The following is an 18,017-nucleotide window of genomic DNA, read 5'->3' on the forward strand; positions in this document are numbered from 1 at the left end:
CAAAAGAAACTTAAGACAAAACAAATAGAATTAAAGGGTAAATTTATTTTTTAACTGTCACAGATACAGCTCATTAACATTTTGTAAGTTTGGAACCACATTAAGAACAGTGTTTATTTTGAAATACTTTTCAGGAATAGCTCCCTTAAAGAAAGAGATTTGCTATCTTTTACCTAAGAATCTGTAAACAGAGGAGCATGAATTTGAGAATTAACTAGTGACCATTCTAAGTGGTCATTAAAGCTCAAATTGTCTCTTTACCAGATGCCTCTTTTCCAGGCAGAAGGCCTACAGTTTCCCTGATCATAAATATATTTATAAGAATTTGACCATTATTCATTAAAAATTAGATATTTGTGAAGAAAATATAAACGAAGGAATTTTAACCAAAATAACTTCAACATTGTGAATAGCCAAGTTTTTTGGTTGCCACATTGGGAGTACTTGCTTAAAGAAAGATTCAATCCCCTGTAATTTAAGAGTTGATAAATTTTAGTCAAAGACTAGGACATAAGTAACAAATAATTCGATTTGACAGTTAACAAGTTAAGTGAGTTATACTGTGCAATGAGACCTTAAGAACAAAATCTTAAGGACATACTTCTGCCTTTATATTTGACCATTCAGGTTACTTTGGCTTTCATGTTTGTAACTAGATCTCCTTCGTTCAAATCTAGAAAATGTATTATATTCCTCGACACAGCTTTTCAAGATTGTATGTTTCTATTAGGAGAAAGTAAAAAAGCTGAAGAAAGAACTGGAAAATTTTGATCCTTCATTTTTTGAAGAAATCGAAGATCTGAAGTATAATTACAAAGAAGAAGTGAAAAAAAATATTCTCTTGGAAGAGAAGTTGAAAAACCTTTCTGAACAGTTTGGAGTTGAATTAACTAGTCCTGTTGCTGCTTCTGAACAGCTGGAAGATGAAGAAGAAAGTCCTACTAATTTCCCCATTTATTAACTATTTAAGTTAAAATTCCACCTGGAAGTCAAGCAAGTCTCTGAGATACATTTTCTTCCCAATACCTTGTACTTTTACCTAAATTGGAAGTTTTAGTACATAAAACTATGTGATATTTTTAACATATTAGAAAAGTATATTTTTGAAGACTTTTAGAGTAATTTATGGTTTATCAAACAGGCAATAAGCTATGATGCATTTCTGTATGTTCATGTTTGAAGTTTTTTGGTATGAGGGTAAATAATGATTTTTAAATTGGAGTTTTATATATACTTACTTATATGTTAAGATTCTCAAATCATTTATATATATGTTGTGAAGTTGAGCCATGTTTTATTAAATATATAAGATTAAGTTCAGCTTTAACTATTTGATTTTGAAAATAAATGATCCAAAAAGTTGGTTTAATTGTTGTCTTTTAATTCCTACCCTCTTATGATAGATAGAATCCAACCTTTGCACAAACTGGAGAGCTTACTATTATACTTTCAAGTCCAAAGTAAAATTCATTCATTGATTCCAAATAAACTTTTGAATAGATATTTGCAATTGGGGAATTCATTTCTTCAAATGCTGGAAGACATATTGCTATATTAGACACTGAATAATTAGGAACCGTGAGCCATTTTTACCTTTTAAACATGGTGGGGTATTGAAGATTCAAATATAACAAAAAAGCTGTTTTTTAGTGGCATTTCCAGTTTATACATCAAGTATTATATCTTTCAGCCTACTAAATTTCTGATTATCTATTTTTGAAAAATAATTAAATAAACACTTAGTATCAAAGGTATAATCATACTTGTTCAGGTTCATGTTGATTATAACTGGTTTTGAATTCAGATAAGTATCTGGAATTGGCCAGCACAAACCAAGATGATGGCGGTGGACCTGAAAAGAGAAAAAGCTTTAGCCTATGTTATCTTCACTCATTTACAAATATTTGAGTGCCTACCATCTGCCAGGCACTACGTAAGGCTCTACTTTATCTTACCCTTGTTTTTTCATAGCTGTTCTCCTCCTGACATATTACATATTTACTTGTTTATTGTCTATCTTCCCCATTAGAATGTGAGCTTCATGAAGGCAGAGACATTGTTTTGTTGACTCTGTATTTCCAGCACCTGGAAACATGCCAGGAACATAATCAGGGGCTCCATAAATATTTAATGCATAAAGAGTCTGTTGCTTAGTACAGAAGCTAGCCAATTGAAAAATGTGGTCAGAGAGGCATTCTAACCAAAGGAAATGTCATGTGATAGAATAGTGATTTTTGCTTTGATTGTACTAAGTATGGTTACAATATACACACTGTGGGTGTGTTTAAGAGAGATGGGGGAAGGAGCAGTTTTGGAAAGTTAAGCAGGAAAATCTTGGCATCATTTAACAGTCTTAATCAGGGAAGTAACATTCTCAATTTAGGAGGGTGATAATTCAAGCTTAAATCTTGACTTAAAATTAAACAGCCAATTGGTTGTACAAAAGTGCACAGGTTCAACTGACATAACACTTCATAACTGGCCACTGGATGTATGAAGTAATAGAGAGAGGTTAAAAATGATATCTAAGTTTTTGGCTTCAGTGAACTGCTGGAGTTAGGGAGTTGGTGTAAGTAGGTCTAGTTTTGAACATTACAGATTTCAAGAACCTGTGAGAAATCAAATAGACAATTCTGGGAGACAAAAAGGGCACAAAGTGTAAAATAATTCATTCTGTATGTATGTACCTGTCACCTTAGCACTTTTTAACTCTGTAAGTTCTATAGTCAAGCAAGTTTGGGAAATAATGAGTTAAACTAAGTTGGTACAGAATGTCTCAGAGAGCAATAACGTGCCACATGAATTTCTGAGAAGGGGTTATGCAGTATGCAGGGTTTTCCAGGTATTTTTATCATGTTAATTCTGAAGCACATCTAGAAGAATCAGTGCACCAGAGAATGAATACACACTGGGAAACATGATTTCATCATACAAAGGATGGTGGCATGGGAGAGTAAATTAAATTTCTTCACTGCATGTCAGAATTACTGCAATTTGTATAGAGTATTTTAGTGCCATTTCTACTTTATTTTAGGAACATAAGACAACAATACCACAAGCTGTTTTCTGCCATTACCTTGATTAAACAGCCATCATTGCAATGCCATACTATTCCTTCAATTTTACCCTCTCTGCAACCTTCAAACCAGGACAACAGATCACTGTGCTTCAAGCTAGGTAGATTTCTTATTTGAAATGCTCCATGTGGTATGAGAAGATGTAACGGATGCTTCTTGCTTCCTAACCCTAAATGGTAAAAATTTGCCATTAGCCATACAAGTTTCAAGAAGAATGACGACATTTACCTCTCCAAATAAAAAAGCCTTTGAAAATAACTAAGAATAAATGTACCAAACAGTTTCGCTGATTTCCTTGAAGAGAGAGATACTACAAGTGCTCTCACTTAGAAGTGGTGCCTTATCCATCAAATCTAAAATTCACCTTCGTGTACTCAGTAACACCAGGGGGACAAGCCATGACCTTCAGGCCAAATCCAGCCACATGCCTGTTTTTTTTTTTTAAGTTTCAATGGAATACAGCGCACCCATTCATTTAAGAACTGCCTACAGCCTATTACAGAGGTACGGCCCACAGAAACCTAAATGTTTACTATCTGGCCTTTTAAAGAAAAAGTCTGCCAACCCCTGCTCTACACCAACAGCCACATTCAACTATGACTTAACGCTTGCCCAAAGCCACGCCTATCTCTGAGACCCTGTATATTCACTACCCTAGCTTCTTTTTCATTAGTCAGTCAAGTCAGTAGGCTCCTGATCTCCATATAAGATTTCCCTATTCCAGCTTTAATATCCTTGGGTGTCTCTGCATCCCTGACAACAACGTGCCCCATAGCGCCCTCAGGACATGGAATCAATCCATCCTATACATTTTGATGTTTGATATGCTATTCACTGCCAATTCTTTATTTACTTTACTCTTAGCTCTTAATTAATGCTAAATTAATTATCTAGCCATGAAAAGCACATCATGATTGTCATTCAACTCAATTCACTGTCTTAAAAAGCAACAAGAAGCTACCCTTAATTACATTTCATAAAATAGTAGTGAAATATCATACAGCAAAGAATGAGGGACTAATATCAGCCCGTTAGTGAAATGTTAAGAATTATGTGTTAATTTCTCCAAGTACATAAAATTATAAAAATGGTTATAATCCTAGGAAGCTATATAACTCAAATTTATCAGTCATGTTTTTAGTCTTTGTTTTTAAATTGAACCTAGAAAGTTCTCTCCATAAATGACTGTTATTACAACGACCAAGGAAAAGGCTTTACTTACCATACGGATTTCCGTTAACATTTGTTCCTATAAGCTCCAGTGTTTGTTCTAAGAGATCAGACAGCGGCACTGCAGTAATTTCCAGAAGACCAGGCTCATCAGGATGAGGCTTCAGCACCAGGGCAATTTCAAACTCATAGTTAACTACAGAGGAATGCCAGCAATACTGTTTACTGGTTTTCTCCACTGGTACCCAACCTATCATTTTAAGAAAAAAAGTGCTTTTACTACACTGTTTTTCTTTGGATTGTGACAAGGTCATCTTTATTTTTGTTGTAAATTTTCCAATTTTCTGGATATCCTATCAGAGATACCACTTTTAATATCATAAGTTTTACTACTTTCTTAATCATGATTTTTTAATAATGTTTTCTTTACTCTGCTGAGAAATTAACCTGTTTACTTATTTACTACAGAGCACCCAACACTCCTTTACCAGAAAATTCACCTTTTCAGTAAGAACTGAGCACCATTCCAAGACAAAGCATTAAAACCTTCTTTACTTAATCTCTCTTCCTTCTCTCCAGTTTCAGGAACAGACATATGCAGTAAGTGTTCTACAATTTATTGTTCCAACATTTACTGCACAACTTACTGATTCCACATTTACTGAATGTTATTGCAATTCCTCTGCTAACTGCTGTTGCCAGAAGAGAATCCTTCCCTCTACCCCAAAACAGACAAACTAGGGCATATGTACCACTGTGCCCATCATCATCATCTTTGGCCTTCATTACTCACCCAGATTACTATGATAACCTGGTCTACCAGTCTGGTCTACAAATCTCCAATGAAACCCACCCTATAATTCTATTTCAAAAATTTTAATTCCATTTTGCTGTATCCCTAATAATCACCTCAGGATAAACTTCAAACATCTTTAGATGGAATACTAATACCCCTGTAAGATCTGAGTAGATTCCAAACTTCATCCTCAACATTTTAGTGTCCTCAAATGTCATATACCCTCAACATTCCAGCCACAATGAAGCATTACCTAGTATTTCCAGAGGACTACATAACCGACCTTCCGTCTTCCTTGCTGGTAACTTCTGGCTCTTAAGCTTCAGGACAGATACTCACTCTGCCTAGAAGCCTCCTCTAACCACCGCAGGTCGAACTAGAATTCTTCCTCTTCTATCCAACTGTACCCTGTGTATTCTTTCCTTTTAGTTCTTAAATCATACTATTAGTGGTGGATTTCCCCTAAAGTCTAAAACATCATCAAGGATAACTATTCTGATCTTCATTTTTTTATTACTGGAACCTATAAGTATTTTGAATATTACAGGTACTCAGGGCACCCCTGTTGTACTGAACCTTAATCTGGGGTATCCTACTCAGCACACTTTTGCAAAAATTTTCCCATCCCCAGAAACACTCCGTGGGAGACACCTATGTTCACCTCCCTCTATTGAGAAAGTCTTCTAGGATCTTTGCAAAAACTACACAGACACTACTCCCACAATGCTTTACTAATTTCTACAGACTACAGGTAGTTAATGGCACTTCTTAGAAAAGATTATAAACCCGAGAGAACATTCTTGATATGAATACATCGTTAGTATATATTATTAAACTTAACATAGACTCAGAAATTTTGTGCAATACAGATAAATATAATGAAGAACCAGATTAAAATTAAATTCTGTAATTTCTGACTGAATGGCTCTTTTGTTCTTTATACTATTAAACACAAAACTGCATTTTAGAAGCATTTTCATGATACCAGGAATGTGTCCATTTTCACCAGGCATGGGATTCCCATTTAATTGTTCTATTTCCTTCGCAGGGATCCAGCACTCTGGAACAGGTTTGAAGTCCTCCTCAACATTCCAAAAAAATTCTAAAAGAATTAAATAATCTTACATGTGGCAACACTTTAAAAAATACAAAATACTGAACAAATTCAAAGTGGGAACAGCTAACAAACACAATTGTATCAGGTATATAATTATTCTCCATTCATTATGTAACTATACTTCTCAGGGTCAGGATACTAACACTTCAAATTTTCAATTTTTAGCTCACCACTCTCTATAAATAGTGGACAACAGTGTAACTAAAGTAGCAATGTCCTAGTATATGTAGATTTATGATGGCTTTTTGAGTCACTACAAATAAAAACACATATATATGAATAAGTGGACGTACAATGATGACTTATATCACCTTATATAATATTGAGATATTTTAATGTAATAAAAATATTAATAATGCTTTGAGATTTGGGCCTAATGTAAATTATATTTGTCTCTTAGGCACACAAAACCAAAATGTGTTGCTCATTAGAATACATAAATAATAATTTGTAGTCTTAATAAACATAATGTAATAAAAAGTCACAGAAATGTTAGGAACACACCTTAAAATATTTTTCAAGAATATTCTTTTATGTATTAAGATACTCAATTGTAATTTTCTTTTCCCAAGGTGCTTACATTGTATAAAAGATGAAATAAATACCATAACAAGAAATAAGCCAAAAATAACTGCTTACTTAAATCATGAAAAACTTAACAAAAAAGACTCACTAACCTTTTGAGTTTTGTTTCGAACATAGAAAATGTTTAAATCTTTTCTCAGCTTGTTTGTTAGGCTTTCTATCCAGCCGAGCCCAAAGATATGGCTGACCTAAAAAAATAATAAAAGGATAAGAAAAGTTTAAGATGAAAACAATAAAACTTATCTTGAAAGACATTTCAGTATGAAATTTGTCAATGAACAGTTGGGATCATCTAAGGAAGTAACTGTAGAAGGCAGGGAAACAGGCAGTCTAACAGACATATCCTACCTAGGGGTACCTGATGATGTAGGAAGACTTGAAGTCTTTTTTTAGAGGATGACGGGGATGAAATAAAAAATAAGTAAGTTACCGTTTCATAAGGACATTACACAACCATCTTTTATGAGTAACTAGCACTGGAGAAACTAAAGTTACCTCTCTACTAAATGGAATCCTAACCAGATGCTTGTATCCACACCTTCCCTAAAATGTAACTACATGCTAGAAGGGTTAATTACCAAAAACCTGGAATTAGGCTGGACTGTTCTGCATAGCTTTGAACCCTGATCAAGGCATGAAACACTAGTAATAGTGATGCATTATGATCAAGGATCTGCGAAGTTTCAGGGCAATGTACCTGCATTCTTTACTGGTAACAGTTAAAGACTAATGAGTTGCACCTGGTCTCAGTGAGTACCCTGGAAGCTCTGTTTTTGAGGCTGGTTACCGAGCAAGAAGATAACAAATCTCCAGTTGAGACTCCATTATGGATCCCATTTCCAAGGTGTTCCTTGCACACAGTGGGTCCTGATTTGAGAAAATGTGTCCTGCCAGGACCTTGAGGGTGGGGTGACAATAGGAACTTTAGCTGGCCTCACTTAGACCCTCTGCTCAGATAGTCTTTGGCTGCAGTACACATCCTTACATTAATGCCCTTGCTATATTGTGTAGTGCAATAAGCAGGATTTGCTAGCATTGCCATTTTGGGTCCTGACAAGGCAATCCTGTTCAACTGCCACCATTATACATAATCACACATAATGATGCACAATGACATTTCTCAATATAAATATTAAAGTCTAAAAATTTTCTTACACCTTTTTCAAATATATAAATCAGATACTAAATAATTATTGATTTTTAGTTTGGTTCAGACCTTCTGTATTACTAATTAGCTACCCCAATAAATAACCAGGTTAAAATTATAGTCTGCATTTCTGGCTGAATGGACCTTTTGCTCTGTTTACTAGTAAATGTAAAAAACTTATTTCACGGATACCCATTAAAGTGGCTATTATCAACAACAACAAAAAAGTGTTGGTGAGGATGTGGTGAAATTAGACCTCTTGTATACTGTTGGTAGGAACTTTTGTACACTGTTGTTAAATGGTGAGGCTACTATGGAAACAGTATGACAGTTTCTCAAAAAATTACAAATAGGATTAACATAGGATTCAGCAGTTCCACCTCTGGATATATAACAGAAAGAACTGAAAGCAGGGTCTCAGAGATATTGATATACGGTGTTCATAGCAGCATTGCTCACAATAGCCAAAAGGTGAAGCAGCCCAAGCATACACTGATGGCTGCTGGGTATATACATGACATTATGTGGTATACACAGACATCATGTATGGAATACTACTCAGCCTCAAAAAGGAAGAGAATTCTGACATGTACTACAAAATGCATGAAACTTGAAGACAATATGCTAAGTGATTCATCTAGCCAGTCCCAAAATGACAGATACTATATAACTTCACTTATATGAGACATTGAAAGGAGCTAAAATTACAGGGACAAGACAGAATGGTGGTTGTCAAGGGCTAAGAGGGGGAAACGCAATATCAACTGTACACACCACTAAACTGGACACTTACAAATAGTTAAGATGGTAAATTTTGTCATGTATTTTATAATTAGAAATGAAAACATGCATCTCAGAAGAGATTTCTTAGTATGAGAAATGCATTTGATTTTCATTTAACTACTCTGTTTGTCCTGCTGGAATTCAGAGGTTATTTCACAGAAAAATCACAAAGATTATTTCTCTTCTTTTCATTGTATTTTCTCCCTTACATTTATATTTGCTGACAATTCCCTTTAATTTCTACCTTTTTTAAGGCACATTAAAAAGAAATGAATTATAGACACTGCCAACAGTGAAAGAAAACAATGGAATCAGCACTGGGATCAGTGGAGCAAGAAGCAGCTCCAGGGTCAGACAAACCTACGTTCTATTAGCAGCTCAGCCACTCATTAATTTTATGGTCTTGGACAAATTGTTTAAGTTCTCTAAACCTCGGTTTCCACATCTGTGAAATGGAGAGGTTTATGGTGCTATTAGAGATAACAAATATGAAGTCAGTCTGCCTCTTAATGAGTATTAAGTAAATGATAGTTACCTTTCCTTCCTCCCCTGAGAAAATAACAATGATATCATAAATAAGTAAATTATAACAATCATGACTTTATTATTTTGCTATTACACTTACATTTTCAAGGGTTTATGAAGAACAAATGCCCCACTTCAAATTTATATAGTTTATAGATTAAAGAAATATAAGTAAAATTTGTAGTACAGTTTTATTTTACCTCTGTAGGTGGTAACATAACAACATGTTCCATCCACTTTTTCCGTTGGAATTGCACTGTGTATATCTGCATCTAATGCCTTGTGACTTACAGTTTCAGTTGCCAAAACTTTAAATGGCTGAAAAAAAAGAGAGAGAATTGGTTTAAGATACACAGCTTCTGTGGCTGCACACACACTCACCCAGAATGGTCTTGATTTTAGTAGTTCTACAAGTCATCTCCTGTTTATCCTTTAAGACAATTCAAAATTATTTCTGTGAAGTTCTCACCTGCCACCCCCTCCCTTCTACACTATCACCGCAGTACCTTTTTTCACACACAGATTTGTAACTATTCACATGTTTCTTTACCTACCACAAGGAGCTTGACACCAGGAACCATGTCCTTACCTAGCACAGCTGTTCACTGTGTTATTTGACAATGATTTGCTAAATGCCTCCTATAGGTTGAGTACTGTCCTTGGCACTGGAAATAGAGGTGAACACAAAAAAATCTGCCTTTGGAGAACTTTCATTTTAATGAGGAAGACAGCAGCAATAAAGGGCATAATACAATGTTAAGTGTGATAAGTGAAACTTAAATGTGATAAGAGAAAAACAAATGGGGACCCTTTCAGTCTTACCAGTAATAAACTGTTTGCATAATTTATGGCTTTCTACTGTCAGGAAGACAAGCCAAAAGAGCGTCAAGAATGGAATAAAGAACAGCTTCTATGGCCCCTACCAACTTTTTATCTAAAATTTATCTTAATTTCTGAAAAAGATTTATGCCACTATTTTACAGCCTAAATTCATCGTACATATATGAAAAACTGCACAATATAAACATTATACTGGTGTGTGTGGGCTTAAGATTAATAAGTGAAAGTAATGTTTTGGAGTCAAGTAAACTTAGGAAATTAGTTCCATCCTAGTACTGATTTAGTACTTTCAAGACAAAACCGAGTGACTGGGGATTTATCGTTACTTTATGACAGTACTCTCAGAAGGTATCAATTTAACCTGTGGTAGCACAACACGCAAGGTTTGGCCCAATAACAATGTGTGTATATGTGTGTGTAAATTTCAATTTATCAGAGATTCTGAGACAGATTACTCTGCTGGGAGCTCTTGAAATATCCTTTCTGTAAGAATCGTCATCTACACTCTTTCTCTCAACATGTTCAAAGGACAACATAAGATATAAAGGGGTACACAAAGTTCTCCTTTACCTGCCATTAAAGACTTCAAGCTATGACTGGAAAAACAAGTTATGTGTGTATAAAAACTAATAGAGGATGTTAATTAAGAGGTCCCCTAAAATGTCTGGGTAATGGAAATCACTGGGATAAATAAAACGATCAAAGACTTTGTAGACAAAGTATGATTTGAAAAATTAAAAATTCAAGAAGTGATCCAGGCAGAGAGCATTGCCTGAACAAAATTACAGAGACAGTATTGTGACTAGTCTGTTTACAGGATGAAACAAACTTTGCTAGAACAGAGACTTCACTTTAAGTAGGCACCTCCATCACAGACACATATGCCAACTTCCACGGAGCCCAGGTGCCCAGGAGGCACTTAAAGAGTAGAATGGGCCTAATGAATAGGAAGCCTTGAATTACAGTTAAGGATTTGGATTCTATGCTACCAATTGGCTATTCTTAACTGTAGAGTGGCAAGAGAAGTGGCTTATTTTTCCTGGTGGAGGGTAATTTTACCAACTGTCCCCACTCCCAACATACAAAGTTGAGAATCACAGCTGGAGTGACCCATTACTCAGGGCAACACTGTTTCACATGGATTTAGGTTAGGGCTTAAAACAGGAAAGTTTGACAAGTACTGCTACAGATACTAGTAGGAACTGTGACCTTTTTAGGAGGAAAGAACCTAATGATGATCATTCTGGGAGGCAAGAAATAGGTAATGCAATTAGCAGAGAATAAAATACCAAGAACTCTAACAATAGTAGCAGTAAAAACCAGATGTTTAAGGTAAAAAGCATTAAGATTAATGGAAAACTGGCATGAAATGACTCCAGTGTTCATTCTTTAATTCAACAATTATTTATCCAGTGCCTACCATGTGTCAGGTCCTAGAAAACTGGGCATAGAGATAACAGGGCAGTCTTGGCCTTAAAGGTCTTTGAGTCTGGAAGGCAAGAAGCCAGGGTAAATCCTGCAAGCAGAGTGGGGGTCTGGGACATGCACATGCTGATTTTGTGTGATGAGCTGGAAGTCCCCAACTGACAACTGGGGGCTCTGCTATCAAGGACTTTTGTTACATACTAAAGAATTACGCTGACACAGGGCACTCATCATTCACTAAGGGCCCCTCTATGTGTAAAACAGTGGAGAGAACGTTAAACCCTGAGAAAGCTTCAACAAGTTGGAATCAAGGAGGTGATCACAGGTAACAATACAGGAGGTCTGGTCTTTGGGAACCTAATTAGGCTGTCAACACTGCCATCGGTTCCCAAGTGGGGGCAGGAAAAGCGAATCTTCTAAAAATCTCCACTTTGTCACCACGTGCTTCAAATGTGTAACGCTTGGATTGCGGGGACTACGTTAATTCTTAAGGTAGTTTTCCCCAAAAGGGGTTAACCTGAGAAGAGAGGCTTATTTAGGATGTGGGTTTTCAATTTCCACGCGCAGGCACGTCTGAATTGTCTGCAGAAAAATTCTCTCCAACAGTTCCTCCCTTATAACTAGTGAGTTTAAGAACCTGAAGCTCAGGGAGTAAGAGACCTGGAGCCCAGACCTCCACAGACAAGACTAAAAAAATCTCCCAGCCGGCTGGGCGGCTACAGCGCGCCGGGTGCCCTCGCCAGCAGCGCCGCGGGGAGCAAGCAACGCGCGCCCGCCCAGCAACCCCGCACCCCCGCACCTGGTGGTCCCTCTTGGTGGCGGGCTCTTCTTTCACCTCCGTCACAAACACGCACGGCATCTTCCGCTGCACCGAGCCCAGGCGCCTCATGGTGGGCCCCACACGCCGTGTGACCGGACACGGTGCCTGCAAACCGCTCCCGACAGCAGGCTAGCTGTCCCCGCGTCCCACCCACCGAGAAACGGACCGGGACGCACGCCCGGAAGCGGCGCCGGGCCGCGGGGCCTTCTGGTAGTTGTAGTGCAGAAGTGCGAACCCCCTGCCGGGCGCTCCCGCGCGCTGTCCTCTAGGTTCCGAAGACAGTCAAAGAACAAGGATCCGCTTCTGGGTGTGTGCAGTTCATCACACTTATTAACCAGTAGTATTTATGAAAATTAAACAATAACAATGCATAAGTACTATTTTTTATTTACATTATTTTTTACTAAATTTATTTTTGTTGTTTATTTAGTTATTTATTTAAAAACTTAAGATGGCAATTTAACACCATTTTGGTGAGACCTAATTACCCGTTCTTTTTAATAAGTTCCTAGGGAAAGCACTGTAGAAATCTAGAAATATTCAGAGACATCCTAAGATGGAAAGAAAACTAATTTTCCTGGAAGAATATTAGAAAACGCTACAATTAAAACACTTGGGACAAAAATATATATATATACTGTTTGGGTTATACCTCACTGGGCAGCATATGGTCAAAGTGATAGGGAAAATTTTACAAGGACAGCCATCTAGTCCAGGAGCCTCCCTTCTGCTTCTCAGCAAAGACAACAGAACCCTCCTTTAGTTCCCGCTCTGCCAGGCACTCACTTCCCTAAACTCACTCCTTAAACTTAACCCCCCTTGCTTGCTTGTTGTGCACGTAGGAATGTTGCAGATAAGGAAGCAGAAAGATATATATTGCTCTCCCTTGCCTTTGTTCCCGGCTCAGACGTTGGGAGATTTCCCCCCTCTGACCCCGCCGGTGTAAAATTAAAACCTCAGCACTCCAAGACCTCTGAGTGCCGCTTGGTTCTTCCACCAGCGATCCAGTCCAGGTTTTTCAGTAACAAAAGTAGGTTCTGATGTTATTTCCTGAGTGCAAAGTTTAGCCTTAGACTAATTCAAGACCATACAAATACCAACAGATTTCAGTCTCAATAATTAGTATTATTAAATATTAGCCTATTTCATTGAACCTAGTAGTCCTAAATAGGAGAATGTTGTCTAGTGCTATTTTTTATGTGCTTGAACAGGCCCAGTTCTCATTTCTCTGTCTTGTCTGCAAGTATCATACTGTCCGGTACTGTCCTGACTTAGTCCTTGGAAAATGGAGGTGTCTATGTATGAGGGGGTTCTCAAAGAATAAAATATCCCTTAAAAATTTTACTGTTTTTTCATCACTAGTTTGAGAGAGGAGAGAGGAAAGAAGAGGTTTGCCATTTCAGAGTGTTTACTTTCTCTGTCATTTTTTATTTCTCATAGAAAAACCCAAGAAGGCCAAAAAAAATTTTAAGGGGGAGAAAACACCTGATGCTGGCTGCAGTGAGTTATTGGGACCAGAATTCTTAGTATTTTATAGTCAAGCACCAGTGAATTTTTGTTCTTCCAGAGGAATCCTAAAAAGCAGCTTGTTTCATGGGTCTCAAGGAAACAAACAATTAAATAACCCTCACAACTATCAACTTTCATTTCCCAAACTGCCACAGAATATTCTAGGTTCAACATTCCTTCATTTATGAGAAAGGATCATCTTCCAAAGCATTCCACTTGCTCCTTGAATAGCAGCAGCATGACTACCATTTCTCAGGAAGCCCTCTATTCCCAGTACTTTGGTTTCATTAGTGCCTGGAGCAAAATCTCTGGCAGAGACAGAAGAGCCCAAGTCAGGGGAAGGCCAAAGGTTCAATCCACAGTTATAAACTGGACTTCTACGCTCATGGGTAGCAGCCAGCAGCTTTGCCTGATTCTCATAAACCTGAAGAGCCATCAAGGACTTATTACCAGTTTCTAGAAGTAAAGTGGTGTTACTGGATTACACTCTGAAAGAAAGACTTCCTTCTGACTGATATGTTAAAGCCTAGCATACACCAAAGGTATTCAATATTCAATCAGGACAGGGAAAGATAAATGTACTATTTCATTTTTACTAGTCTTTTTGGTTAATATACTAGAATTCAGCAAGAGAAATACTGTACAGTATTCACTGATGTAAACTAGACTACAGTTACATGTGAGGTCATTTTATGATGAGCAAACAATGGATTAGGTAACAAGGAAAATTCTGGAATTTGAGTTTGTGGTTTACTAGCAACCACTTCCAACATTTCTTCAAAGCTAGAGAAGGGAGAAGGTATCTTCTAACTTAATTCTTTAAGAATGACCATTTGTTTAATATACTGTCAACAGGAGGTCAGTTTTAAAGGAATACTACTGATAGCCTGAAAGACTGTGGAAAAGAGGTTCTTTTCCCCCTTACACACTGAGAATTCTTATATTTACATTCCTGAAATTCTAATATTAAAAAACATTGGATTAGCAGCAAGAGAGTTGAAAATGGCAAAAGTTGGGAATGACTGCTATTTCTTTTTTAATTCCACATGCATAAAGGTAAATATTGTACAATTTATGGTACTTCATATGCTTAAGCTTTTTAGTAGAATGAGACATGGCAGTAATTGCTGAATCAAAGTTTACTGTTTTCCCACAAAAATATTTTATGTATTTAAAATCTGAGGTAAATGCTAATCATGTATTTTTGATATATTGAATTTCTCTGAGGAGATGTGGGATAATTTTAAATTATTTATTTGAAACTACCCTTATATATGCCAGTTACATACCTATAGCTTTTTTTATTTTCGGGTGGTACTTTTGCTTATATTATGGCTCCTTGAGACATCAGATTCCTGATATTGAAACTTTGCATCATCATACTGTTTTGGTTAATGTGATTGCAGTCATATAAAGTCAAAGAGTTAAATTCAGATCACTATTGAAATTAACTTTAATAAAGGTAATGGATTCCTTATTTGAAATTCACTAACCCAATTACTGAATCTTCCCATCAAAAGTCTAAGTAAAAGGAAATATTTAATATCATGGTAAAAGGAAAAGAAATGATATAAACAAATTAGCGAAAGATGAATTCAAGTTTATACAGGTAAATTGTGGTAAAAATATTTAATTTAAGAGATTAGGATTAATGGATCTTAATGAAATCAAATAAATGTAGAAACTTTGGGCTTCACAATCATGTCAGAATGAACCCCGGTGATTGGAATAGAATACGATCATGGCTGGTGATTCTTTCTGGCTTTCTTCAGAAAGAGAAATTAGGTTGTTTTCTCCCTGGATTGTGATCAAGCATTATCGCTGATCTCATGTATTTATCTTTAGTGAGGCATATGGATTAAATGATAAGAAAAAGTTGCATTTTATCAATGATTTGTGGCATGTTGGACTGTTTAAGCATCAGATTATATTGTCAGTCTCTCACTAAAATTAGACTAATTTGCTAAAATTTAGATTTACGGCCTTATTTTGTAGTGTTTTTATGATTCTATTTTATCTACTTATATTTTCTTTCATTAGAATCCCACTGTTGATGAACACTAACATTAGTATATTGAGTTTTCTACACTGTTGACCTTTTTTTTTAGGGTTCCCAGTGCCGATTCCGACACTGTGAAGAGGCCCTTGGCAGTAACACTGTGTGCTCATTATGGAGACAGCGAAAATGTTTCGAGCCACTTTGCAAATTTAGACACATGGAAATGCAGGTAGAATTAAGTCCACATCATGTTTGTTAAAACTGTCTCCCTTCAATAATAGTGGACTAAACTCTTATAACACAATAAAGAAAAAATAGTTCTGCCCTTCCAATATATAATTTTAGGCATTTTACACTTTGCTCAACTTAAATTCTTAGAAAAATAGAGAACATGTTTTAGAAATATTCATCGTATCTTCTTTTTTAATTTATTTTTTGTTTAAGTATCATTGATATACAATCTTAAATTGGTTTCAAATATACAAAACAGTGGTTCAACAGTTACCCACATTATTAAATCCTCACCCCCACTAGTGTGGTTACTGTCTGTCAACATAGAAAGATGTTACAGAACCACTGGCTATATTCACCATGCCGTACTATCCCAGTGACCAACTTACATTATGATAGAGAATTTTTGTGCCCGTTTATTCCCCTCACCGTCCCCACCCAACCATGCCAACCCCTCCCTGATGGTAACCACCAGTCACTTCTGTGTCTGACTCTACTGCTGTTTTGTTCCTTCTGTTTTGGTTTGTTTGTATATTCCACAAATAAGTGAAATCATATGGTTTTTGTCAAGATTTCTCCACCTGGCTTATTTCACTGAGCAAAATATCCTCTAGGTCCATCCATGTTGTTGCAACTGACAGGATTTTTTTAATGGCTGAATAATATTCCATTGTGTTTATGTACCACATCTTCTTTATCCATTAAATAGCAAGTTTAGAAACCAGGAAACACACATGATCCTGAATCAGTAATTGCAATAGTTTTTGTCTCATTGTGTTGTGTTGTAGCACATTGTATTTATTTTGAATGTGGCATCTGACTGTTACATTTCCCCCACCTCCTTTATCTAGCAAAACAGTATTTCATGCTTCTGGGAAACACAACCTCTTGGTTGTGTGAAGATCACCTGTATGTTTTATCACAGCAAACCTCGGAATATCAATGGATTATTTTTGCCACCAAGCAGCAGTGAGTATATTGTTTCAATAACATGGACATACCATATTATAATCTGGTTTTGATGTAGCAGTATAGAATGACACATTAAATAAAGTATGGCCAGGTAAGTAAGGAGATTTAATAGCCTCTGGATGATTTGGGATGATTCTGTCAGGAATCATGAGATGAAGTTTAGAATGAGTCAGCAAGTAGCTAACAAGATGTAGGAACAAAGAAAGAGCAAGTCAAACTTTCTCTGACTGGGTGTATTTAAAGGATTTTGTTCATCTGAAAAAATGAAATGACTGCTGACCTCACTAGGTGGAAGAAAACCATGTCTCAGCAAACTATCACCGACCAGAGCTACGCTCAGACGTCCCGGTCTCACGGTTACCCCCCGTGAATGTGCCAAAGCCTGTCTCATAGGCGGGAGAGCAAGGGCACGCTCTGAGTTACACACTGTGGCTTCTAGAAGAGGAGCTATAAATGTGGTTCTTCCTGAGAGCTCAGTTGTGGAGAAAAGGCAATCCCATTGCTGCAAAAGCAGGGGCACAATTCAACCCACCTAAATGATAGGAAGACTCTAATATGTGGTGAACAGTAAACTAGGTTCTGGGAAGGGGATACAGAAGACACCATGCCCTAAAACAGTGAATGGCAAGAAGTTTGCTTAAGAAATTAGGAATGTCAGGTTTCACTAATGCTGTAGCTACTCTGCTCTCTTGTGATGGCCACTGTATTTCTCATGATGGAATCATTCTAGAAATGAGCTTACAGGGCATCAGTCCTTAGGGATTTGAAAATTTTACTTCAGATAATCCTTAGAAATAGATAACTAAAAATTAGGTCCTCTGTTACATTCCAGAAAACTCTGAAACCTTGATCAATGCTTCTCTTCCATACTAGACTGTAAACACCATAAGTATAGGGATCATAACTGGTTTCCTTACCAATGCTTTCCACAGAGTTTGAAGCACTGATGCTCAGTAAAACTGGATGTATGGATAGATGGAGGGGGAATGGAGGGATGACTAGTGAAAGCTAATAGACCAGG

The 18,017-nt window shown here is 36.7% G+C and overlaps 4 protein-coding genes across 15 annotated transcripts in view; 3 read left to right on the forward strand and 1 right to left on the reverse strand.

Moving 5' to 3' along the window:
* Positions 1–961, forward strand: part of LOC118909250 (centrosomal protein of 290 kDa-like) — an 18,523-nt gene extending 17,562 nt beyond the window's left edge. For both annotated transcript variants that reach the window (XM_057486912.1, XM_057486911.1), the window contains exon 7: positions 731–961. In XM_057486912.1, the coding sequence (XP_057342895.1) occupies positions 731–961 (231 nt within the window). The remainder of the gene's footprint in view (positions 1–730) is intronic.
* Positions 1–12,446, reverse strand: part of RLIG1 (RNA 5'-phosphate and 3'-OH ligase 1) — a 20,005-nt gene extending 7,559 nt beyond the window's left edge. For 2 of the 10 annotated variants that reach the window (XM_057486902.1, XM_057486901.1), the window contains exons 1-7: positions 12,265–12,446; positions 9,401–9,518; positions 6,838–6,933; positions 6,029–6,145; positions 4,300–4,497; positions 3,077–3,246; positions 1,764–1,852 (exon numbers count right to left, since the gene is read on the reverse strand). In XM_057486902.1, the coding sequence (XP_057342885.1) occupies positions 1,764–1,852; positions 3,077–3,246; positions 4,300–4,497; positions 6,029–6,145; positions 6,838–6,933; positions 9,401–9,518; positions 12,265–12,354 (878 nt within the window). In that variant the 5' untranslated portion in view covers positions 12,355–12,446. Of the gene's footprint in view, positions 1–25; positions 2,086–3,076; positions 3,247–4,299; positions 4,498–6,028; positions 6,146–6,837; positions 6,934–9,400; positions 9,519–12,264 lie in introns of those variants that run through there. The other 8 variants (XR_008992095.1, XR_008992092.1, XR_008992093.1 and 5 more) reach the window with 8 other exon arrangements.
* The window catches only part of LOC118928520 (FYVE, RhoGEF and PH domain-containing protein 5-like), a 368,415-nt gene that overhangs the window by 165,264 nt on the left and 185,134 nt on the right, over positions 1–18,017 (forward strand).
* The window catches only part of LOC130679107 (uncharacterized protein C12orf50 homolog), a 32,166-nt gene continuing 30,144 nt past the window's right edge, over positions 15,996–18,017 (forward strand). Inside the window, exons 1-2 of one of the 2 annotated variants that reach the window (XM_057486898.1) lie at positions 15,996–16,022; positions 16,876–16,993. In XM_057486898.1, coding sequence (XP_057342881.1) covers positions 16,011–16,022; positions 16,876–16,993 — 130 coding nt within the window. In that variant the 5' untranslated portion in view covers positions 15,996–16,010. The remainder of the gene's footprint in view (positions 16,023–16,875; positions 16,994–18,017) is intronic. The other variant, XM_057486899.1, reaches the window with a different exon arrangement.

This window comes from Manis pentadactyla, chromosome 10 (assembly GCF_030020395.1).
Source record: "Manis pentadactyla isolate mManPen7 chromosome 10, mManPen7.hap1, whole genome shotgun sequence".
Lineage (NCBI taxonomy): Eukaryota > Metazoa > Chordata > Mammalia > Pholidota > Manidae > Manis > Manis pentadactyla.